Source organism: Acomys minous (assembly GCF_964271855.1).
Source record: "Acomys minous genome assembly, chromosome: 16".
Classification (NCBI taxonomy): Eukaryota; Metazoa; Chordata; class Mammalia; order Rodentia; family Muridae; genus Acomys; species Acomys minous.
The window spans coordinates 11,207,392-11,230,634 of NC_140498.1; the positions used below are offsets into that span (position 1 = coordinate 11,207,392).

At 54.3% G+C, this 23,243-nt stretch overlaps 1 protein-coding gene across 1 annotated transcript in view; it reads right to left on the bottom strand.

The window, feature by feature from the left end:
- The window catches only part of MYO15A (myosin XVA), a gene marked incomplete at its 5' end in the record, with an annotated part of 56,229 nt that overhangs the window by 21,366 nt on the left and 11,620 nt on the right, over positions 1 to 23,243 (bottom strand). The window contains 41 exons of the mRNA XM_084762298.1: positions 120 to 298; positions 680 to 754; positions 847 to 958; positions 1,562 to 1,703; positions 3,217 to 3,335; positions 3,424 to 3,539; positions 3,839 to 3,914; positions 4,545 to 4,604; positions 4,822 to 4,943; positions 5,444 to 5,516; positions 5,648 to 5,753; positions 5,931 to 6,063; positions 6,150 to 6,330; positions 6,489 to 6,566; positions 6,700 to 6,767; positions 6,877 to 6,997; positions 7,383 to 7,477; positions 7,574 to 7,734; positions 8,044 to 8,235; positions 8,426 to 8,498; positions 8,726 to 8,889; positions 10,067 to 10,302; positions 11,163 to 11,258; positions 11,682 to 11,812; positions 11,886 to 11,967; positions 12,078 to 12,131; positions 12,655 to 12,739; positions 13,111 to 13,286; positions 13,698 to 13,815; positions 14,504 to 14,628; positions 14,794 to 14,839; positions 14,958 to 15,106; positions 16,005 to 16,082; positions 16,644 to 16,769; positions 17,118 to 17,249; positions 17,923 to 18,018; positions 18,685 to 18,808; positions 18,909 to 18,967; positions 19,463 to 19,576; positions 22,302 to 22,463; positions 22,912 to 23,025. Coding sequence (XP_084618424.1) covers positions 120 to 298; positions 680 to 754; positions 847 to 958; positions 1,562 to 1,703; positions 3,217 to 3,335; positions 3,424 to 3,539; positions 3,839 to 3,914; positions 4,545 to 4,604; positions 4,822 to 4,943; positions 5,444 to 5,516; positions 5,648 to 5,753; positions 5,931 to 6,063; positions 6,150 to 6,330; positions 6,489 to 6,566; positions 6,700 to 6,767; positions 6,877 to 6,997; positions 7,383 to 7,477; positions 7,574 to 7,734; positions 8,044 to 8,235; positions 8,426 to 8,498; positions 8,726 to 8,889; positions 10,067 to 10,302; positions 11,163 to 11,258; positions 11,682 to 11,812; positions 11,886 to 11,967; positions 12,078 to 12,131; positions 12,655 to 12,739; positions 13,111 to 13,286; positions 13,698 to 13,815; positions 14,504 to 14,628; positions 14,794 to 14,839; positions 14,958 to 15,106; positions 16,005 to 16,082; positions 16,644 to 16,769; positions 17,118 to 17,249; positions 17,923 to 18,018; positions 18,685 to 18,808; positions 18,909 to 18,967; positions 19,463 to 19,576; positions 22,302 to 22,463; positions 22,912 to 23,025 — 4,749 coding nt within the window. The remainder of the gene's footprint in view (positions 1 to 119; positions 299 to 679; positions 755 to 846; positions 959 to 1,561; positions 1,704 to 3,216; positions 3,336 to 3,423; positions 3,540 to 3,838; positions 3,915 to 4,544; positions 4,605 to 4,821; positions 4,944 to 5,443; positions 5,517 to 5,647; positions 5,754 to 5,930; positions 6,064 to 6,149; positions 6,331 to 6,488; positions 6,567 to 6,699; positions 6,768 to 6,876; positions 6,998 to 7,382; positions 7,478 to 7,573; positions 7,735 to 8,043; positions 8,236 to 8,425; positions 8,499 to 8,725; positions 8,890 to 10,066; positions 10,303 to 11,162; positions 11,259 to 11,681; positions 11,813 to 11,885; positions 11,968 to 12,077; positions 12,132 to 12,654; positions 12,740 to 13,110; positions 13,287 to 13,697; positions 13,816 to 14,503; positions 14,629 to 14,793; positions 14,840 to 14,957; positions 15,107 to 16,004; positions 16,083 to 16,643; positions 16,770 to 17,117; positions 17,250 to 17,922; positions 18,019 to 18,684; positions 18,809 to 18,908; positions 18,968 to 19,462; positions 19,577 to 22,301; positions 22,464 to 22,911; positions 23,026 to 23,243) is intronic.

Sequence of the window (23,243 nt, forward strand, 5' to 3'; positions counted from 1 at the left end):
CAAGCCTTCCTCACTTACCACTTGGCAAGTCAGGCCCCGCCCTTTAGGCCAGTTCCTTGCACGGGATTGGCTATATCCTAGGATGGCCCCGCCCCTGGAGTCTCCGCCCGGCCCCTCACCTCTCTCCGGCGCCCCACCTCCCGTGCGGCTGCTGCGGAGGCCACCGCAGCGGCCACCGCGGCAGCACGACCCCGGCCCGGCTCGGCCGGGAGTTGCAGGAAGTCTGGAGCAGCGGCTGGCTGCACGAGCTCTGAAGGGAAGCGGCCCACGCGCCCGTGGACGGCCCCGAACCGCCAGCCTAGGGACAAGTCGAGGAAAACCGGATGGTCTTGTCTTAGGACAGACAAACTTTTGAGATGGCTTGGACGCCCCCTTGAGCCATTCCTAGTGCTATTTTTGTCCTTGGTTTTTTGTTTGTTTGTGGGTGTTTTGCTTTGTTTTGTGTGGTGCTGGGGATGAATGCTAAGAGCAATAGGCGATAACAGGCGGCATGGAGACACACTTCAGCCATTTTTGCAGGCGGAGATTAGGTTGAAGGGCCGCTGGCTCGCAGGGTCAGGTCACCATAGGAGAGTAAGGGGGCACCAATAGGTTCTTATCATGCATCTGCAGTGTGTTTGGAAGCTGGACTAGCACCCCTGTCTGGTCCTCCAGGTTTGGGGTACCCACAAGCACCCACCAAAGTCAGGGCCTCTCCGCCGCTGCTCCTCCAGGTACACCAGCTTCTTGCGGACTACACAGCCTGCGCTGTATCCTGCGGGAGGAGCTTGCGTTAGCGCGGACCAGGGAAGTGCTTTCCTTCAGCCTTCCTTCTTTTGTGTACTTCCACCCAACCATGGAGCTGACCCACTCTAGGTGGCTCCAGGCCCTGCAGGTGGATGATGTCGCCCTTGTGGAAGGAGAGCAGTTCCGGGTCTTCAGACAGGAAGTTCCTCACCGCCACAACGTAGTCAGAGTCCTGGAAAGCACCAGGCATAGAGTGCTGAGTACTGCCTTCATTCCAGGGGCATCCAGCACCTCTACTGTCCCTTCTACTAACCCATCAGAGAAGGCACCTAGATCCCTAGGTGGGTGGGGGTGGAGGCAGGGGCGGGGGAGGGGGGAAGTGGGTGGGGCGTTCCTTAGATGGGCAGAGGGTAAGGTGTTACACAGGATGCAAGCCTGAGGTTGTTGAGCACACTCTTGTGCCTTAGCCACTGGTCCCTCCCTAAACTCTCTTCTGGAACCTCCTGGGTTGGGTGCTGGGCTTGGAGCATATCAGGCGCGGTGCAGGGGTGAACAGAGAAGGAGGTTCACAGGGCAAGCAATGCAGTTCTGAGGAGACAGTGGGCTTTGGGCTTAGAGGAGGTGCATTCCACACTGCTGAGGGCAGATGTGAGGCAGATGCTAGGAAAGCAAAAGAGAAAAGGCACGGCAAGGGAAGACACAGCTCAGTGGCAAGGAAGTCAGTGGATGTGCTCAGAGGTATGCGCCTGTGGTAGTGTATTCACAGTGTCTGGGCAGAGGGGCTGCGATGCATCTGTCTTGCAGTGGCAGGCAACACCTGCGGAGGAACCCCAACCTTCTTCAGCTCCAGAATGAAGTTGTCTACTAGGGTCTTGACCTGACGAGCTCGGGCTGAGAAGAGGATGATCTTCTCGTTGGTCAAGTTGAACTCTAGCATGTTCTGTGATGGCATGGTCACAAATAGGATGTCAGCAAAGCTGAGGAGAGAGAAAGTGGCATGAGGGCAGGACCCTATGGCCAAAGGGATGCCTGCCTGCTGTAATGGAAGTTTTGGTTTCTTTGCAAACTCGGTTATATTATGTAAGTATGTTTTTTGTTTGTTTGTTTGCTTTTTTGTTCTTCTGAGAAGGGTTTCTGTGTGTAGCCTTGACTGTCCTGGACTTGCTTTGTAGACCAGGCTGGCCTCGAACTCACAGAGATCTGCCTGCCTCTGCCTCCCAAGTGCTGGGATTAAAGGCGTGCACCACCACCACCTGGCAAATATGTTTTTGTTTTAATCCCAAGGGTGAGATTTTTAGTTTGGCCTTTAGTTTGTCCACAGCTGATAATTGTCTTGTGCGGGGCGTGGTCTTTGCCAGCTGGTAATGGCCTGCCTCGTGGGGCACAGAGAGGGTCGTAGTCTAGGACTCTGGGGAAGATAAATAGGTCCAGGCAAGAGAAAGCGTGGCATGCGGTGGCAGCTTGTGGCGTGTAGCAGTTTGGAGAGACCAGAGATTGGTGTGGTGCATGGAGAGAAACATTTTTAACGAGCCTGTTGTGTTTACTGTTAACAGAGATTGGTATTGCCCCCAAAGAACGCAACTGACCTTAAACTGCCAGGAGAAGTAAAGGGGTCTGCACCCCACCTGTCTGCACCTCACTTCCCTGCTACCATTCTTTCTCAACCTCAGGGTTAAGGGGTTGGTAGAAGGGAGGTAGAGGCTTCAATACCCCAAGTGTCAGGGCTGGAGAGACGGCTCAGAGGTTAAATGCACTACTGACTGCTCTTCTGGAGGTCCTGAGTTCAATTCCCAGCAACCACATCGTGGCTCACCACCATCTATAATGTGATCTGATGCCCTCTTCTGGCCTGCAGGTGTACATGCAGGCAGAACACTGTATACATAATAATAAATACATCTTAAAAACAAAACAAAACAACCAAGCATCAACAGCCTACAGGTGTTTTCTGAGCCTATTTCCCCTCTCTGACCGTCTGTGGGTTCTGTGTATCTCTTGAAACTCTTTGTACCGAATTCCAGTCTCTCAGTCCAACCACAAAACCAGACTTTGCCCACACAATACCTTTGTCTCATCCGTTGGCCCAGTTTTATCCTTCAGAGCAAGGAGCTTCCATCCATCTAGTGATCAAAGCTCTTTCCTGACCTCATATTGAAAGGGACAAAGAGGTCTCCCATAGGGAGGGCCAGGGCCAGGGCCATCTCTTCTCCCAGATGCCTGAGGACTTGGTTGATCTCAGCAGTCCTGCCTCTGTACAGTGAGCTCTGGAGGCAGGGCTCCCACCACAACCACTTCCTGCCTATGCGACCCCCAGACCACCAACTTTTCTCTGTGCCTCACTTTCCAACTCTCTGACATGGGCTTAAGTAAAAGGCTTGGCATAGACAGCACATCACAGGTGCTAATAACAGCCCCGAGGAGCACAGTGAGATGTTGATGCCAGCCTGTGCCTATGTCCAGACAGCACCCTCCCACCCGTCTGCCAATCACCTGTATGCGCACAGGACCCGAAGCTGTCTGCTGGCCTCCCTGCTGCCTTTGGCCATCCTCAGGAGCTTGATGCCCGTGTGCGAGACAGCTAGGATCTGCACGCCAGTGCCCACACTGCCCTAGGGAGAGGGTGAGCCTGGTTGAAGCCTTCCATCTTAATCCCTGGCTGCACTGGGCGGGCAGGAAGGGGTGAGCAGGGGCTCATACCATCGCTGGGAAGAGGCGGGAAAAATAGATCTCCCAGCTGTCTCGGGCCATGCTGATTGCAGCCCGCTTCACGCTTTCCGTTACCAGCGGTCGTTGAGTGTCCAGCTGGTTCTGGGCTAAGGGAAAGCAGTTTTGGTCAGGACCCTCTTCCCCTTCCTTGCCAGCTCACGTCTCAGGGAGTTGAGGGTGAGAGGCTGGTACCAGCAATAAGCTGTCTGACCAGTGTCTGTGCTGGGAACTAGAAGCCACAGACAGATGGAAGGGCCATATTGGGTGGTTGTTGCCTTCCAAACGTGCAGCCTGGCGAGGCTGAATAAGCACAGGCGTGTGTGGGAGGAAAGAGGGCAAGGCGTGCCTTTAGCTTTCTTCCAGCCAAGGGCAGGCCCTCCAGCAGCCCTCCCTTTCCCCAAGATACCAAACAGGGCCTTCATCTGGAGCCGCTCCTCTTCAGATATGCGAAGGCAGGCCTCACACATTGTGTCATGCAGGATCTGCAGGAACAAGTGTGCCCCGCTGGCTGAGGTCTACGGGTCTAGGTACGTGGGTGGGAAGGGTTCCTGTCCTGCAGCACTGGGACCATCTGTCAACTGGGTGCCTTTTGTTATCCGATCCCTATATGGCCGCCTTCCTAATCCCTCCTGTCTTTCTCAGGCCTTAGTTTCCAAATGTATCCAGTGAGGCTGGGATTTGACCCACAGGCCTTGCTGAACTCAGAGTGACTATATATATATATTTATTTCCCCCCCCCCCTCCGATACAGGGTATCTCTGTGTATCCTTGGCTGTCACTTTGTAGACCAGGCTGACCTGGAACTCACAGAGATCCGTCTGCCTCTGCCTCCCAGTGCTGGGATTAAAGGCGTGCGCCACCACACCTGGCTGTTCTGTTTTGTTTTCTTTTGTTGATACAGGGCCTTGTATCAAAACTCCTGATCCTTTTTCCTCCACCTTCTGGGTTCTGGGGTTACAAGCGTGTGCACATATGGCCAGATTGAATTGTGATAACTCATTAGTTGGATGTGTGGCCCTTCTAAACTTGTTCGTGGGAGTGGGAGAATCTGTAGAACAGTGCTCAAACCCACGGACGCTGCAGGGGGGGGGGGCGGGGGAAGAAGGCCTCACCTGCCGGAACAGGAGGTCTAGCTGCACCGGGTGACTGTAGCTGTCCTTAGGGTAAAATACCTGTGTGGGAAGGCCTCAGTTACCCATGGGTTGCTCCACCCTCAAATGCAGCCCCTGGCTGTCTCCTACCCTAGCTCCAAGCCCCATTCTCATTCTTCCACGGTTCCTGAGCGCTGGCTTCCTGGATAGCCCCGCCCATATCTGACCCCGCCCATATCTAGCTCCGCCCACACCCAGCTCCGCCCATATCAGCCCATCTTCTGGCCTGCGAAGGCACCTCTTTGCGCAGGAATATCCGCCAGGGGGCGTCCTGGTAGCCATAGAAGTTGGGGTTGACTAGGCGGTGCAGCTGTGTCTGCACAGGATCCTCTGGAGGCTCTAGTGACCTTGAGGGCTGCACTGTGGAGGGCAGGGGCAGAGAGGAAAACGGGGGCTTCCTAGGACCCAGCAGGAAAGGCAGGACCAGGGAGGAGTTTATAGTGCTTCTGGTGATAGGAGGTATGGGGAAAGTACAGCAGGCTGATTCAGGTGAGCTGACACCTGACTGACGGGCAAGAAAGAGCCAGACACTTTTGGTGCATGGGACTGATACTTTCAAGCTGTGTGGCCCTGGGAAGCAACTTGATATCTGTGCTTCTTCCCCCCCCCCCCCCCCCGCCCCCACACCCACCCCGTTGTTACCAGGTAGAAACAAATAGTATTATTTCCTTGCGCTTCAGTAGAATTAACTGAAGCCAAGGCAGGGCTGGCCCACAACCAGTGATTTAAGTGCCCCCCCCCCAGCCCCGACAGTGTGCTCTTTAACTCAGAGACAGACACAGCCCCCAAAGACTCCCGTGTGCTCACAGGCTCTCACTCACTTGGGCACCACTTGTATGTCTCCTCTTCCTGGCCCTCACGTGGAGTGGGCCCCGTGCATGGCCTTGGAGCACTGGTCACCGGCTTCACCAAGGCCACAGCCTCTCTGGACACCTGTGCCACCACAAAACAGAGCGCTCATGAGGCGGTAAGCAGGCCGTGGAGGGAAAGTATAAAGCCATGCTGGGATGGCAACTGGTTTCTGAGGCTTCTGTCCTCCTGGGGGTACCCAACCCTTTCCTCACCTGAGTGCCAGGCACTACTGCCAGGTGAGCCTTCTGGCCCTTCAGGATCATTAGAGCCTCCTCATGGGGGTCAGGTGGCCTCCTGAACACCTTTCCACCATCCGTTCTAGCAGGTAAAGCATGGCAGGTTAGACACTAGGTATCCCCTTACCCACAATCCCCATGGTGGGGACTCCTCCACCATGGCAGCCCTGGCCTCCCGTTTCTCAGAGGCCCATCTTGATGGTAATGAGGCCAGCACAGAGCTGCTGAAGGTAAGCTGAGGGCTGGTGGCTGGACCCACCTGCGGGCCTCAGGGCGTCCTGCGCAGGGCGGCTGCTTGTATTGCTTGATGATGCTTCTGATCTGCTGTGTGGGCTGGGGGAAGTGCTCTGAGTTGAGTGTGGAATACCGGACCAGCTCTGGGGAGGCTGAGTCTGTGAGGGGAGGTAGCCAGGTGAGGCTATGAGGCCCAGATGCCCCGGCCTGTTTGGGCAGTCTATGGTCTTAGATGGACACTCACTGGATTCTGGAACAGTCCAATCCTGAGCTAGGATTGGAGCAGCCACTGGCTTGCTAGGGATCTTCGGGGCCTTTGCCACAGAGCCTGGGGCCAATGACTGTGGGGTGGGACGCACAAGCACAGGCTTGGCTGGAGGGCCGATGCCTACACACTTGGGCCGTGCCTCTGGAGCTAGGGGTCTCTGTGGAGAGCAGACCATGACATCCAGGACATACTGGCTTATTCCCAGGCACCCCATCTCTGCCCAAAGTGGACTACAGGACTCCTGGCCTCAGAGAGGCACAGTAAAGCCCTGGGGGTATCACAATATTCCTCTTTATCCTGGGTATCTCTGCTCACCTCTGGGAGCTGGGGTCTTGGGCTTGAACTCAGGGGCTGCTGCTGGAGTGCCAAAGCCTGTAGGGTCATTTCCCGGGCCTGGGAATAGGTGGCCATGGTGACCAGGTGGACTTATTCCTGTGTACACACTGGTGCACGCATGCGCGCGCACACACACACACACACACACACACACACACACACACACCCTTTGTGCCCGGTGCCCACTCACCAGTAGCACAGCCTGCCTGTGGATGAAGGCTTGCTGCAGAGCCAGTGTGGAGGCATCCAGGCCTGGGACTGGGGAACCAGGCAGATGGCACAGGTGGGCACAGGTGTTGGGGAGGCAGGAGCTCCCCCTGTGCACCGCCCACCCCTAGCCCAGAAGCATGCTTAAGGAAGCACTGACTGGGCTTGAGCTTGGGCTCTGGAGGTCTCCTGGGGATGTCTTCAGAAGCACTGCCGCCACTTCCACCTGGCTGGCCCCCACCTTTCATGCGGTAGGCGATGGCTGTTGGCTTCTCCAAGTCCTGGGGCAGCAGTGACTGCCTCACTGCTGTGATCCCCAGGACCCATGGCAACAGGCACCTGACACCTGACACCTGCTCCCAATCCACCCCCTCCGCAAGGAACCTCTGTGGGGAGTCAGTGTCTATGCTGGGGTTCCCTAGGGCAAGGAAGTCTTGGGAGGTTTGGGAACAGGTGATCCAGCCAAGCCATCCCATAAGGGTGGCTTCTGCCGCATGCGACAGCTGGGGTCCTGACATTTAGCTGTGGCTCCTTCCAGGGCAGCCAGGGACATCCCCAGCTGCCAGGCTGTGTCAAGGCTCAGGTGTCACCCTAAGACATGAGCTATGTCTCTGGTGGGGCATGTCATTGAGTCTGCCACCTGCAGACACCCCTCTGCAACCCTACCGCATCCCCACAGGCCAGCACGGGGTCGAAGAGGCTGTCCAAGTAACCATCCAGCTCCCTGGGGGGCACAGCGGGCTCTCCAGTGCTGTCCTCAGCTGGCGAGGGCACAGAAGGGCCAAGTTCACTTCTTATGTGGGTCTCCACACCCCCTTCCTCTTTTCCCTCTGCTGCAATGGCCATTGCCGGCTGACCTTGGCGGGTTGCTGTCCATCTCTGGGTCTCCGTGTTCCCTGTTGTACCAGCCTCATTGTGGATGCAGTACCCATCAAAGGCAGGCGTTTTGGACGTGTGGTCCTGGGGCTGGGGTCTTGTGGGTGTGTCCTCATCTGAATCCCAGCAGTTCCCAAACACCCTGTGGATGGAAGGGGAGGCACAGGATAGCTGAGCCCAAAGGAATCCCATGGAAACGGCTGTGTGTCCTGGTTTGGGTGGCTTCCACAGTTGAGGGGCAGAATTACTAGGTATGGTGGTGCACACTGCAGCTCCAGACTCCAGAAGCTGAGGTAGGAGAATGGCTTGAGGCCAGGAGCTCAAGGTCCACTTAGGTCAAACCACCAAACAAAAACCAGATCTCACTCCCAGAACTCAGCCTTTCCCACCAGCTGATGAAAAGAGCCAGCTGCCCAGGGGAAGTGGTCTGGGCAAGTAGCTATCTATGTACCCTCTGTTGTCTCCCCTGCCAGCCGAAGGCCCTTCTGCGCCCACAATGAAGTAGGATTTCTGTCGAGGGAAGTCCCTGAGCAGTTCCAGATCTGACACCAAGTCCAGCACATAGTCATGTCCAGCCAGCTCTGCCCACTGGACTCCATTCTTCATGGCCACTGTCCAGCCCCTCCAACCATCAGCCAGCCCCCTGGCCAGTGTTGAGAGAGATAGAAATAAAGAGTGAAATTGTTAGGCACTGCCTGGAGACCGTGGGGTACGAGTCAGACCCCAAGCATGGCCAACGTGGTCCTCTGGACCCCCTCCCTAGGGATGGTGTCTCCTGCCCTTCCTTCCCAGGTCATGGGGGTGCTGGATGGGGCATCCTAGGAGGAGCCAACCTGTGCTTCAGAATGTCTCCAGCCACTGCTTCCCCCGTACTCCAGGCATGCACCGGACAGGAAAACTGGTCACCTGGCACAGCCAGTTGTGTACTCAATGTGGGGGCATCTTCCGGGCCAGCCTCACTGGCTCCCGTGCCCCTATGCCATATATCTCAACCCCCACGTCTTCCCCGCACTGCCACACTGGCATGAGCCCCTCCCTGGCTTCAGAGCCTTTTGTGCTTGCTGCTGACTCCAGCTGCTCTTTTTTTTTTCCCGGAAGAGAAGAGGAGCAGCCTGAGGGATGAGCCTACATACCGTTGAAGCAGCTCACATCTAGGGCCATACTGGCCTTCTCCTGAATGGCAGTCCACTCGAGCTGGGTCGGGGGAAAGGTGCGGGCAGCCCCTGAGCCCATAGCCTGCAGGAGGCGATGCTGGCACACAGCCTGGAAGCCATTCTGCCCATAATCAGACACAAACCTGGCGGGAGGAAGAGGGAGTTGGGTCCTACTGGAGCCTCAGGCTTAGCTCTTAGCTCTAAGGCGAAGTGAGACAGCCTCAGGTTAACTCACAAATGGGCAAGGTAAGAGAGCACCCTAACGGTCTCTCATAGCCTAGAGTGCTGAGGCTGGCCTAAAAAAAGGAAGTCCCAGGTTAGCCCAGAAATGTCTAGTCTAGCACAGAAGTCCAAGGATGGGGTAGAATGTCATTGTTCAGATGGGGTGTATGAGCAAGCACAGGCCGGAACCTGGGCTGTGGAGGGCTGTGCCCTCATCTCTTCACTCTGTAGTCTGGTGACTACCTACACTTCGCCTGGCCTCCTAATTTTCCTCTGTGTAAGAGACGGATGGTTATGGGGGTCCAACTCAGCTTAGGGTCAGTGAGCTATTCCCACAAGCAGGTCCTCCTCGTGCCCTTAGCAATTTTGTGCTGAGAGGGGCCACGGTAATGTTTTCAGAAAGACCCTACACAGACAGTCAGTGACCTTACCCTGCTGTTGGAGTCACCACAGCCACAGTACTGGCTGAGGAATGGCCGCCTTCTGCATGCAGGCCTGGAGAGGTTCCTCACAGTCTGGTGCTCATTGCTATCCTGCTAGGTGGGTCCTGTTACCACCACCCACTTACAGCAGAGAAAAGAGAGGTACTGGCCCTGGGTCATGCAGTGTACTTGGGCACCGTGTCTCACAGGTCTTAACGCTTCACCATCAGCGGGGACATATTGTCATAGATGCTCATCTCTGTTCTGCGTACTTAACATGTGCTATAGAGTAGTTGCTATCATCACCCTCATATTATAGGAGATGAAACCAAGGCCTAGAGAGGTGAAGTGACGTGTCCAAAGTCACAGAGTTCAGCTTGGGATTTGAAGCCAGATTGCCTGAGTCCATGCCGTGTTCCTAATCCCTGTCTGCCCCCATGACTTAAGAAATCTAAGAACCAAGAACTCTTTTCTCAGGTCTCCACACGCCCATTTTGCCCAACCCTGGGTTCTGCCAATTTTCATCCATTTTGACTTTCTCCTGGCTCTGGGTTCAGTTACGTGATGGCAGCTCTGGCTGCCATCCATGCCTGCTCTTCTAGCAACACAGAGGCACCCGCTTGCCTGACCTCCAAGCTCCTATCTGGCCACCTACCGCCCCATGGGTTGCACTCACTTGAGGAGGAACTTGTCAAGGTGCGAGGAAGGTGCGAAGCCGCTCAGGCAGGCGGCCAGCAGCAACCAGCCGCGCTTGGCATTGTATGCGTTGTGATTGCGCCACACTTGGTTGGCCAGCTGGGCTAGGATCTCATCCCGCAGATCTGGCTCCACCAGCCCCTGGTGCACGATGTAGTTCCCCAAGATCATCTCCTGGGTGCCATGTAGGTGGGGGTCTCCCATGAAACGCAGGATCTAGAACAGGTAGGCTCTCGTGGGCTTCTGCCCACCTTCAGCATGCACTCCTGGCATGTTCCCCTGTCTATAAAACAGTCCCTCGTATTTCAATAACACACTAGTATTCCATGTCAAACAACCAGCAGGGAAGTTAGGATCCAAAGGGCACACTGACTTCCTCTCCTGCCCATGAGCCTCCTGTGGCCCTCACTCATTGAAACATCCTCTTACATCCTTGGCCTTCATATTGGTTGCACTTGATCCAGAGGATTCTCTAGTGTTCAGGTCTGACCACATCACTTCCAGGAAGCACCTTCCAGGGCTCCCCAACTCTGGTGAAATAGGACCTGGGAGCCTGCAACCTAAGCTTCACTGGCCACTCTCCCTCTCACCCACCCCCCAATCTCTCTTGTCCCTGCCCCCACTGAGTTCCTGCTTTTCCTAATGGGTAAACTCTTATCACTAATGCCCCCTCCTCCAGGCTGCTTTCTGTAGCTTGCCTGCCTCGTTTGGGTTCCTAGCCTCTGAACTTCCCTCTGCACATGTTGGTGGTCCTAGGTTAGACCAGGGACTGTCCCCCTCAGCCTGGGGAGTCCTTAGGAGGTGCCACAGAGAGCCTCTGAGGCAGCATTGCCAGGAGGACCACTGAGGGAAAAAAAGACCTCAGATCTTTTCGCTGCCATAAGCTTCTGTCCCCAAGAAAATGGGACTCAGGGGGTGAGCTTGAAGGCCACAGAGGCGGTCCAGGGCATATGGGGGAAGCTTGTAGATACTCATCAGGCAAGGCTATGCACTTGGCACCCAGGGGCAGGGGTGTTAGTGGCCTGGTATCGCGGTAGGCCTATGCACTATGCACTTGACTAGGGCAGCTCCCGTACTAGCTTAAAGACACTTATGGCTTCTGCATGGTGTTCCACAGGCAGCCGTGTAAGAGGCATCTTCAAGGGCACTGTCAGCATCCCAAAGGAGGGTTCCTGGAGACACAAGGAGGGTATGGGAGGTGACATTGGGGACAACAGACATACCTATGTCTACCACTTCATGTTGGGCAAGAGCACAGGAGACCATGAGGCTGACTCCTCATACGAGTCCCTAGATGGAGAAGCTGAGGTCTGGTGAGAGCAGGCTATGACCCATAGAGAACAACTGAGGGAGGGAGTCACAACAACCCAGGAGGACAAGACATAGGGCAGGTTCTGTGCCATCTCCTAGTCTGGCTCTGGGTATCCCATGCTGGCTGATGAGCTATATAGCCAGGGTCCAGGAAAGTCTCACTACTGTGAGGGTTCTAGGCCTTCCAATGGGTTTGCATCCACCCCACAAGAGCTTTCAAGGAGGCTGTGTCAGGGTCTCAGTGTCAGTGCCCCGTGGGCCAGGCTGCTTGTGCCAGCCTTTACCTTGAAGTGGCACCGGATGAACTTGGCCATGGGGTAGTTGTTGATGTCAAGGGGAAGCATGACACAGGGCTCAGCCTGGAGCCTAGGGGTTCGGACAACAGCCACTCGGGGCACGCTGGACATCTTGAGGCCTGTGGACGGTGGATGCCTGTAGTGACCGCACCTTTCTCCCCAGACCTCCCCGCACCGTGAGAGATCACATACCTGCTGCAGCTTGCAGGAGGCCAGCCACCTCAGCTGGCACCTCCAGGTGTTTCACTGGCACCACCTCACGCTTGTTCAGCTCCTGGGGGGTGGGGGTGGGGGATGGGTAAGGGGTGAAGGGACAGCTGCCACACCTCACCCGCCGCTGGTTTCCCTCCCTGTCCCCTACTGTGGCTTGGACCCTGCACCAACCTCCTGCTCACGCAGCCATGCCTCCTGTGCCTGGCGCCTCCGCTCTGCCCTCAGCTGCAAGAGAGCAAATGGTCAGGGCACAGGGGGCAGAGACCAAGGCCGCCAGGTAGCCTGGGCAGGCGCGAGCAGTAGGGAAAGGCCTGTGGCCTGGAGGCTCGCGGTGGCACTGATAGGACTGAGGTAGTGACAAGGCGAGAGAGCAAAGGTGTAGCCAGAGATGGGGGGGGGGGGTAGGTGACAAGTAGAGTGTTGGCAGGGGGACCTGAGGGAACTTTGACTGAAGGCATTGCATGCATGCTTGCTGAGCTTTGGGAAGGACATTTACCACTGGTAGTTGGTTTATGTGACAGAGGACAAGACTGGCAGCAAGCTAAGGACCAGATCACACTAAAGAGACTCAAGTCGTGCCTGCAGCCCCCAGTGCTGGCTACATCCCTCCACACAGCCTCTCCTTCCACCCCAAGGGACATGCCAGGAAACAGGCCCGAGAGGAGCTGCCACCAGCCAGCTGAGGAAGACGACATGGCAGGGGCTTGCACTGGGGTAAGTGTCCCCCCAAACCTGGGCAGGCGTATACCTTGAGGTAGCGGCGGCGGTTCACGTAGGTGTGCACGAGGGAACGGAACTTCACCAGACTCTGCCTCATCTGCTGGTAGCGTTGTCTGAGGGGTCAAGAATGAGGCCACGGGGCGACAACGGGTTAGAGATGCCTGTGCCGCTGCCCATATTTCACTCGGGGACCCTTCGTCTCCAAGGAGAATGAGTTCAATGTGGGACAGAGACACAGGCAAATCCACATGGCACATCTAAGTGGCAGGGCCTGGGTTGATCTCACAGTGGTCATGTGTTAGCCCCAGGGCCTGATGGGTAGGTAGCAGGAATATCCTCTCAACTGAACCCACAGTCAGAGGACGGCGGCTTGGAGAACCCTATTTCAGCTTGCATGCCTCCAGAGACGGGAAGCTCCCGGCTTGAGCTCAGGTTCCTCCGCACCTGGAGGACACCAGAGACTTTACCCTTCTTTAGACCTCACCTGGCCAGGAAGCCACGGGCCCTGCTCTGCAGTAGGATGATCTTCCGGCGCAGGGAGCGGAAGCGCCGTTGGATGAAGAAGCCTCGCAGGTAGCGCTGCAGCGTGAGGGCAGCTCGGTTCTGGACTCGCTCCCGCATGCTCTCTAGTAGCTGGTACAGGTGCTCCTTGAGGAAGAGCTGGAGGTGGGAGGCAGCAATGGATATCCCTTCTGAGGAGCCCACAGTAACAGAGAAGATGGCGCTGCTTCCCAGAGCTTGGCTGGGAGTTTGGAGCAGCAAAAACTAGGGTTCAGGTACACCAGACACATGGCAAGGGGCCTCTGAGCAGAGCCAAGGTGGATTGACACCCTAAACTGAGGCATCTGCCGGGCAGTGGTGGCGCAGGCCTTTAATCCCAGCACTCGGGAGGCAGAGGCAGGCGGATCGCTGTGAGTTCGAGGCCAGCCTGGTCTACAATGTGAGTCCAGGACAGCCAAGGCTACACAGAGAAACCCTGTCTTGAAAAAACCAAAACCAACCAAACAAACAAACTGAGACATCTGGGGACACCCCTTGGATGTCTCTGAATGTGAGGTCTCCGGGACTCACCTTGCTAACCCCAACACGGTACATGTCTGGAGTGACTGTGCATAGCCGGCTCAACAATGACACGCACATGTCCCCATCTGCTGGCACGTTGCGCTTGAGGGGCACCAGGCAGCGGTATCTGGGGAACCAAACTCAGCCTGAGGGCTGGATATTAATCCCATCCCCATGTCTAGGGGGTGGAGCTTGCCCACAGCACTATCCTCAATACCAGCCCAGCGTGTCAAAACCATAATCTGCTACTTGAGCAGAACAAGATCCTTTACTGACATCTACTGGAGCTTGTGCTAATAGCTATCAGAGCCACCCCAGAGAGATCCAACATAAACTCAGCTATGAAAGCAAAGGTTCCTGTCACCAAGCCTGACAACCTGAGTTTAATCTCTGGTGAGCTCCTTGTCCTGTAATCTACACACACACTGTGCCATGTTTGAGCCACATGTAATTTTTTAAAAAAAGATTTATTTATTTATTATTATGTATACAGAGCTCTGCCTGCATGTACCCCTACAGACCAGAGGAGGTATCAGATCACATTATAGATGGTTGTGAAGCCACCATGTGGTTTGCTGGGAATTGAACTCATGACCTCTGGAAGAGCAGTCAGTGCTCTTAACCGCTGAGCCATCTCTCCAGCCCCGTAATTTTTTTTTTTTAAAGCAACACAACAGCTATATTTCCCATGTCGAATCTAACATGTTTTGTATAGTGTATGACCTGAGCAACAGTGCATGACAGGTCCTATGTTGCTTAGGCTGTGGGGACCTGGAGAGGAGTCTGTACAGCTGGGAACTACCTGACGGAAATACCTGTCGATGAACACCTGGAAGGGCAGCCGCACCGGAAAGCCTTCCTTGCGGATCCGCACAGTCTCCAGAACCCCTGAATAGCGTAACTGTGCCATCATCACATCCGGCTCAAAGAGACCTGGCTCCTAGAAGGATGCCCAGAGAGGACGTTTGCACATTAGCCGTTCTACAAAGGCACTCTTGGTAGCGAGTAGTCCCTGCAGTGGGCAGGTAGGGGCCAGAGGGGCCAAGCCACTTGCCCAGGGTCACACTTCACAGGCGGAAGGATTTGGCTTTCCCAGGGGTCTCACCTTCTTATGGTTTGGTTTCAGGCAGCGCACGAACAAGGGGTTACACCTGGGGCAGCGGCAGGAGAAGCTATGTGTGAGATCTCAGAGAAAGAGAGTGGCACTAATCCACCGAGGGCCACAGGGCGAAGGCGAGACTGGATGCTCTGCCCTCCCACCCGACCCACCTCTCCATTTTTTCCACCAGATCCAGAAGCGACTGCTGGAATTTGGCTGCCACCGTGTGAGCCTTGTAGAGCCGGGTAATGGAGCTGCTTTTGCCCAGGCGTGGAGGGGCGGTCTGTGCAGCGTGGCTGGCGAAGAGGTGTGCCACCACCTGGAGGGGCCAAGATGTTAGAAACCAGTGACAGACGAACAGGGAGACAGACAGAAGCAGCAGGCTTAGGGCAAAACAGGGATGGGACAACAGTATTCAAGTCCCTAGACTGAAAGGTGCTGAAAACAACTTGACTCTAGATGTCCTTATCATCCAGGCTTGCATCTGGGCTCAGCACCTCCTGGAGAGCAGCCTCCATTGAACCTGTTTTCCCCTCTCATTCTGGGGAACGCACAGCACTGCTGCGAACCTGGTCTTGCTTGGGAATTTTGGCCCCTTTGACAGAGGAGGAAAAGGATGGCCCACAGGGGAGGGGATGTAACTGTCCCCTGTCATAGGTCCTCCACCTGCTGATGAGCAATGGAGCTGACCTCTGCGCACTCCACAGAGCATTGGGCTTCAAACATAAGTCAGGAATTCAGAGCGTAGTCTCTGTGGTGTGCTGGTTAACACTGTGAGCCAGGCTGGAAGAGTCTTGGGAGAGACTGAGGTGGGGCCCATGGCGTGTGTGCTGGCAGGTGGCTGAGGCTGAGGTGAGACTGGGGGTGGGTGGGGTGCGGCGCGGGAGAGATGGCTCAGTGGTTAAGGACACTGACTGCTCTTGCAAAGGACCCTGCTTCAAATCCCAGCACCCACATGGCAGCTCACGGTCTGTCACTCTAAAGTTCTGACACTCACACACAGATACACATGCAGGCAAAAATGCCAATGCACATAAAGTAAAGGTAAATGAATTAAGAAAAGAAAAAAGAACTTTAAAAAAAAAAGGAGCAGGACTGGCTTAGGGGGCATCCTGTTTCCTAGACTGGGGAGAACCAGGGATAGAGCTAGTGGAGGAGGGGTTGCTGCCAGGAATGTGGGCAGGGGTTGGGGTGGGTACAAGGCCAGCCTGGCTTACCCTCGTGCGGCTGTGCACGAACAAGTCCAGGACGTCTTGGCGCACTTGGTCATGGTTCTTGTCCAGGAACTTGTGCACCTGAAAAACGGGGCGCTAGTGCATCTGTGGCTGGTCCCACTTACCCAGCCCTGTCTGCAGTCAGGATGCAGCAAGAGCCTGTTGCCGGTCCTCTGCCTTCCTTCATCTTCTCCCAGACTCCCGTCTGCCTTCTGTCTTAGGAGGGAATGGATTCTCCCCTTTGTCCTGGCCTTTCCCCATCCCCTCCACCTTGCTCACACTTCCAGGAGGGGGGTGGTGCGGTGGTGCTTTCACTTCCTTTTACCCATTCCACAGATGAGGAAAATAAGCCTGAAATGGAGACAGAAGCTTGAAATCTTACGTTGTGACTTGGATCCTAGTGACCACATGACACCGTTCTGAGTAAGAGGCTCTCTGTCAAGTCTACTCTGAGTCTCACATCTACCTCAGAGGTTTGGCATTATTAGCCCCATTTTTTTTTTCCAGACGAGGAAACAGGCTCGGTAAACTTAAGCCGTTCCCCAGCGGCTGAGGGGGCTACAGAGCCAGAACTGGAATCATGATGAGGCCCAGCCTGCAAGCCACAGCACCCGAGGCCATGCTGGCTGGCTCCGCTCTCACCTGGTAGGTGACCTTGCCTGCATAGTGCTTGATGGTAAACTCTGGCAGTGGCATCTTGGGCTTAGAGTAGAGTGGGTTGGCGCCGTGGTGGTAGTGGCACTTCTGCAGGAATGTGTGGTCTGTGGCCTGTCAGGGGAGAGAGGCAGGGGGGACCCTGGGCACCTGCTCCTGGCCCAGTGCCAAATTCTTCAGCCCCGATTGCTGGGCTTCCCAGAGGATGCTGGAGGAGAGTGGCTCATAGTCCTGGGAGGTTGACTGAGTTCAGGGAGAGAGGCCCTAGCTGTGCCTATAATGGCATCATCCCCTGTGTTTAAAGTCAGAGTACGAGGCCCAAACCCAGGTCGCCTCATCTGGAACTTCCATCCTTAGTCACTTCCAGGTGACTGTAGATGGTGGTGTCCTAACACCACACTTCCTGCTCCAGGCCTGAGCACTGAGGAGTGGCCTCAGGCCAGGAGTCAACCAGAGGCTTACCTGTGGAAAGCAGCACTGGTCATCCAGGATGCGCAGGATGCCGTAGGGTTTCAGGGAGATGAGGTTGATGCAGGGCTGGTTGTCGGCAAAGGCGATCTCCCGCCAGTCCATCTGCTCTCGGATGTACTCCTCCTGTGAACAGTGTGGGCTCAGCCACCCAGGCTGACTTAGCTCTGCGGTCCTGCCTTCTATAACAGGAGCCAGAATCCTACCAGGAGCCGGGCGGTGGTGGCGCACGCCTTTAATCCCAGCACTCGGGAAGCAGAGGCAGGCAGATCGCTATGAGTTCGAGGCCAGCCTGGTCGACAAAGTGAGTCCAGGACAGCCGAGGCTACACAGAGAAACTCTGTCTTGAAAAACAAAACAAAACAAACAAACAAACAAAAAACACCAGAATCCTACCAGGGCAACATGGACCCTCAGGGCCTCTCTTTCCCAGGAATCCTCTGCAGGCTCAGCAACCCTGGACCTTCTAATCCCAGGATTCATATGCGCTGCTCTTGCTTATGTTGTTTTTTGCTCTATGTTTCCTACTCTCTTTGTGTCTTTTTTTTTTTAAAGACTTATTTATTTATTATGTATAGTGTTCTGGCTGCATGAACACCTGCAGGCCAGAAGAGGGCATCAGATCACATTATAGATGGTTATGAGCCACCATGTGGTTGGTGGAAATTGAACTCAGGACCTCTGGAGGAACCGTCAGTGCCCTTAACCTCTGAGCCATCTCTCCAGCCCCCTCTCTTTGTGTCTTAAGGAAGGCCTTGACCAGCCAGGGTGGACAAGCAGGAGGGTGGAGGCTGCATACCTGTTCCTCCTGGAATACAATCTTGTTGAACAGGTACTGAAGGTTCTCGTTGGCGTAGTTGATGCACAGCTGTTCAAAGCTGTTGAAGCTCAGGTCCTGCCAAGCACACGGAGGCCAGGTCTAGCTCCTCCTTGGTCATCAACCCAGCTGTCCCCACTATGGGCACTGTCCAAGCCCAGGCCCCTGCCTGAATTTTATGGCTGCGGTTTCAAAAAGTTGGACCCTGACCACAGACCCCATAAGGCTCTCTGCACACCAGATGGGGCCCATAGAAGAGCCAACAGCTCAGGCCACTATACCTTCTGCCTGGGTTCCAGTCCTGGCTTCACCACTTTCTGGCTGTTTGTGAAATGGGGACCTTGGCTATACCTGCCTTACACGGCTTTTGGTGGAGTGGGGTTAAAAGCAATAGTGCCTTTTAAGTGTCTGCTGTAGCCATGGAAGTTTTACCCAGTCTTTCCCCACTATCCTCACTGAGTACAACAATCTCCCCACAACAACACTAGCTCCCCAAAAACAGTTTCATGCCTCCGACCCCTACAGTGACCACACCTTCACCTAGGAATGTTTCTTTCTTCCAGAAAGTTGTCTCTGACCCCTGACCCCTGACCAGCTCAGGTAAGGACTTCAAGGCTCCCCGGTGCTAGCTAGCTACATGTCAGTGCTGCGGTCACAGAAGCCTGTCCCCACGCACTGCCTCCAACCAGCCTCACTGAGTAGCTTCCCAAGGGCAAGGCCCAGTCTGGTCTTACTCAGTCCTACCTCGAAGCCATATATGTCCAGGATGGCGATGGATAATGTGTCTTGTTTTGGAGATACCAGAGCGTTGACCCTGGTGATGAGCCAGCCAAACAGCAGTGCATACAAGACCTTGGCGATGGCATCCCTGGAGCAGAGGCCATGTTGGACTGAGGGTGAGTGGGCTCAGGGCAGAGGTGCTCGTAGGGGAGGGTCTAGGAGCCAGGGCAGGAGGGACAGAGCCTCACCTGGCATCTACGGCACTCTCCACTGTCAGGGGTGTGAAGATCTTCTCTCTAATGGTCTCCTGGGAAGAGCAGGGCCTTTGAGTGACAGCTGGCTGGCCAGTGATTCAGGAAGGCCCTGGAGGCTGGGGTGGGGGTGGGGCTTAGGAGCGTGGGAAAGGGCTGCTGGAGATACGTGGTAACTGGTCTCAAGCTCACTGCTGGCCGAGGCAGGATGGAATGTTTTCTCTGCACCTGGCCAGTCAATCAGCAGAGACAGTTGCTGGTGTAATGGGGGAGACGGGCATGAGGAAAGATCAGCCTTGGCCTCAGCCTGGAGGAGGAAGGGCCTTAGAGGAAGCACTGGCCTAGTCGGGATGGGAAAAGGTTTCCTGGAGGTGAGCATGTCATGCGTGGCAGTGTCCAAGCCCTGCCCCCAACCCCTCTGCCACTCCACCCACATTGGCAGGAGTGAACTAATAAGGCTGGATAGGTGACCTAAGAGGTCAGGAGAGGGAGAGGGAGCTGTGGCCTCAGAGCAACAGGCCCTTGTCAGGATGCAGGGCCCTCAGACTCACAGTCACTTTGAAGGTAATGGCCTTCTGCAGGCCCTCAGGAGAGACCTGGAGCAGTTCTGCCACAGCCTGGATCTCCCGGGCGCTCACCACCGAGGCCACCTCCTGGGCATCAGTCTGTGCAAAACACCAGGGCAGTAAGCTTGTGCTACTCCATGGGGGCTGAGTTTAGAATTCTCATTAAAGCAGACACAAGCTAGAATGGCAGAGAAAACCCAGAGAAGTGGAGGAGGCTCTCTGAGGTAGGAGAAAGAAAGTAGAGCCATTAAGACGGCTTTGTGTGTGGGTGTGGCTCGGGAGTCGAGCGTTTGCCTGGAATGTGCAGGGTCCTAGGTGACATCTTCAACACCCAAATAAATAGGCAAAATGAAACAGATGGGGAGGTGGCTTGGTGGATAAAACACTTGCTGCGCTGAGGACCTGAGTTCAAATCCCAGAAGGAAGGAAAAGCCAGGCATGGCGGTGCTTGTCTGTAATCCAGCACTGAAGGGACAGACCAGACCAGTTCCAGGGGCTCAATGATCAGTCCATTGGAAATGGCAAGCGACAGGTGCAGGGAGAGGCCCTCGCTCAGAGCATAAAGTGGGGATCAATAGAAGGTACTCAGGGTTGATCTCTAGCCTCCACCACATGGGTGCGCATGCGTACAACAGAGGGGGGGGGAGGGAGGGAGGGAGGGAGGGAGGGAGAGGGAGAGAAGGGGGAGCTGGAGAGATGCTCAGCAGTGAAGAGAACTTGCTCTGGGCTGGAGAGATGGTTCAGAGGTTAAGAGTTCTGTCCTTCCAAAGGTCATGAGTTCAATTCTCAGCTCACAACCGCCTATAATGAGATTTGGTGCCCTCTGCTGGCATGCAGGTAGAATACCATATAAATAATAAATAAATGCATCTTTAAAAACATAAAAATAAAAAAAAAATAGAGATAGAACTTGCTCCTCCAGAGGACCTGAGCTCAGCTCCTAGCAGGCAGCTCACAACAATCTATTTCTGCCTCTGGGAGATACAGAGCCCTCTTCTGGTCTCCCTGAGCGCTTGCACATACATGGCACGCACACAGACGGACAGACATAGAGTTTAAAAGACAACTTCTCAGCAATGGGCAGCTATAGAGGCACATGCCTACAGTACCAGAACATGGAAGGCTGAGGCAGGAGAACTACACAGCAAGACCTTCTTGCAAACCAAACCAAACCAAAAGCCAAACCTAACAACAACAACAACAACAAAATGCTAAAGTCTAGAAATAGGCAGAAACATATCTTTCAGCTATGTACACAACACAAGTAAGTACCTGGTTTTCAAATCAAGATAAGGACAATTGCATAAGCATCTGGAATTAAGTAAATTGGATTCCTATCCCATACTTTCCAATGGATTATTATTTTAAGATTTATTTTATTTTTAATTGTGTGTGCATGTGTGTGTGTGTGTGTACTCACATGTAAATGCAGATACTTACAGAGACCAGAACAAGGGTAGCCAAAGTCAGGTCCTTTATAAGAGCAAGAAATGTTCTTAACCACTTGAGCCATCTTTTTTCTTTTTTTGTTTTTTTTGTTTTTTGGTTGTTGTTGTTTTTGCTTTTCAAGACAGGGTCTCTCTGTGTTAGCCTTGGCTGTCCTGGACTCGCTTTGTAGACCAGGCTGGCCTCGAACTCACAGCGATCCACCTGCCTCTGCCTCCCAAGTGCTGGGATTAAAGGTGTGTGCTGCCATGCCCAGCTTGAGCCATCTTTTGAGCACAGTTTTTAAAAAATTTTTTAAATTTTATTTTATTAATTTATTCTTATTACATCTCAATGGTTATCCCATCCCTTGTATCCTCCCATTCCTCCCTCCCTCCCATTTTCCCCTTACTCCCCTCCCCTATGACTGTGACTGAGGGGGACTTCCTCCCCCTTTATATGCTCATAGGGTATCAAGTCTCTTCTTGGTTGAGCACAGTTTTTAAAAAGTTTTTTAGCCTAGTGTGGTGGTGCATGCCTGTAATCTCGGCACTCAGGAGGCAGTGACTGGTGGATCTCTGAGTTTGAGGCCAGCCTGGTCTACAGAGTGAATTCCAGGACAGCTAGAGCTACACAGAGAAATCCTGTCTCAAATCATCAAACAAAGCCAGGCGTGGTGGCACATGCCTTTAATCCCAGCACTAGGGAGGCAGAGGCAGGTGGATCTCTGTGAGATAAGCCCAGCCTGGTCTACAAAGTGAGTCCAGGACAGCCAAGGCTACACAGAGAAACCCAGTCTCGAAAAAAAAAATCAATCAAACAAAAAAGTTCTTTTCTTTTTTCTTAACTTTATTTGTTGTGTTGTTATGTGTACGTATACGTGACATGTTGTGCCTGGAGGTCAGAGGACAACTTGCTGCAGTTAGCTCTCTCCACCATGTGAGTCCCAAAGTGCTCTTACCACTGAGCTATCTTACCAGTCTTTACTTTTTTGTTTTTAATTTATTATTATTTGTTTGTTTTTCGAGATAGGGTTTCTCTGTGTAGCCTTGGCTGTCCTGGATTCACTTTGTAGACCAGGCTGACCTTGAACTCAAAGATCAGCCTGCCTCTGCCTCCCAAGTGCTAGGATTACAGGTGTGAGCCATCACCACCCGGCTGCCTAAAAGTAATTTAAAAAATAATCTACATAGCAATACTTATAATAAACAAAATCAAAACATAAATGGTACATTTTCAGTCATCTGAAAATAATTGTCTGACTTTTCTAACATATATAAAGATTTCTCACATATCATGAGAAAAGATGCAGGGTTAGAAGAAACGCGTGTGCCCTGTGTAACCAGTGAGGAAGCTCGCAGGTCTGGGTGTGGCTTTCGCAGGTCCGAGCGCCTCTTACCTCGTGTTTCTCAAAGTAGACGTTGCCCAGGTGTAAGATGGAGGCCAGGATGCGGAAGATACTGTCCTGGTCCTCGCTGGTGAAGCCGAGCACCTCCATAGCAGCCAGCAGGCGGCGGAAGTCATCCGCGTCACTCTTACCTGCGATCTCACAGTTCCCACCCTGGGTCCGGGCGGGGGCTGGAGTCAGTGCCCAGTCCTCAAGCTGAGGTCCCATCAGGTCCTGCTTTGCAGGAGGTTCTGAGGGGACCCAGGAGAGCTTCACAGACTGTGAGGAGGGGCAGCTTGCCCCCTGACCGTAGCCAGCGTTAAAGGGGGGTGGGCCGGCCATAGGCCAGTACCAAGCCACCAAGCCATCGCGCGTGCTCCTCATCCACACCTCTACATAGAGGTGCTATGTTGTCCCCATTTCCCAGGAAAGAAAACTGAGTCCCAGAGAGGAGCAGGTCGCCCTGTCACGTTGCCTATCTCTGTTCTAGGCTGTGAAGAGATGAAAGACCAGGCAGGCTCCTCTCTCCACTGTGGCCTGGTGTTCCTGACCTCATTGCCAGGGGCTGTGGGGCTTTGGGGCTTTGCAGACACAGAGTGTGTGGCCCTTTGTGCATGCTCACCTGGTTCAGGTAGTAGTAAGTCTCAGCTTCCTGCAGGCTGAAGGCCTGCCGCAGTTGGGCGGGGAGCCCGGCCAGCAGCTCATAGAAAATATGATAATTTCTCTCATTTTTGGCCTGTGGGGAAGGGAAGGGGGTTATGAAAAAAAGTGACCACCCTCCCCCCCCTCAGCCACTTAGCCAGACCCAGGTGTGCACATGTAAACGTGTCCACACATAGGGACTTGCAGGTTGGCTGGCATCTCTGGGGTGAGACCTGAGGGCATCTTGGTGTGATGGATGCTGGTCTTGCTTTGTTTGGAGAAACAGGAACAAGCCCACCCGTTTGCTCTTAT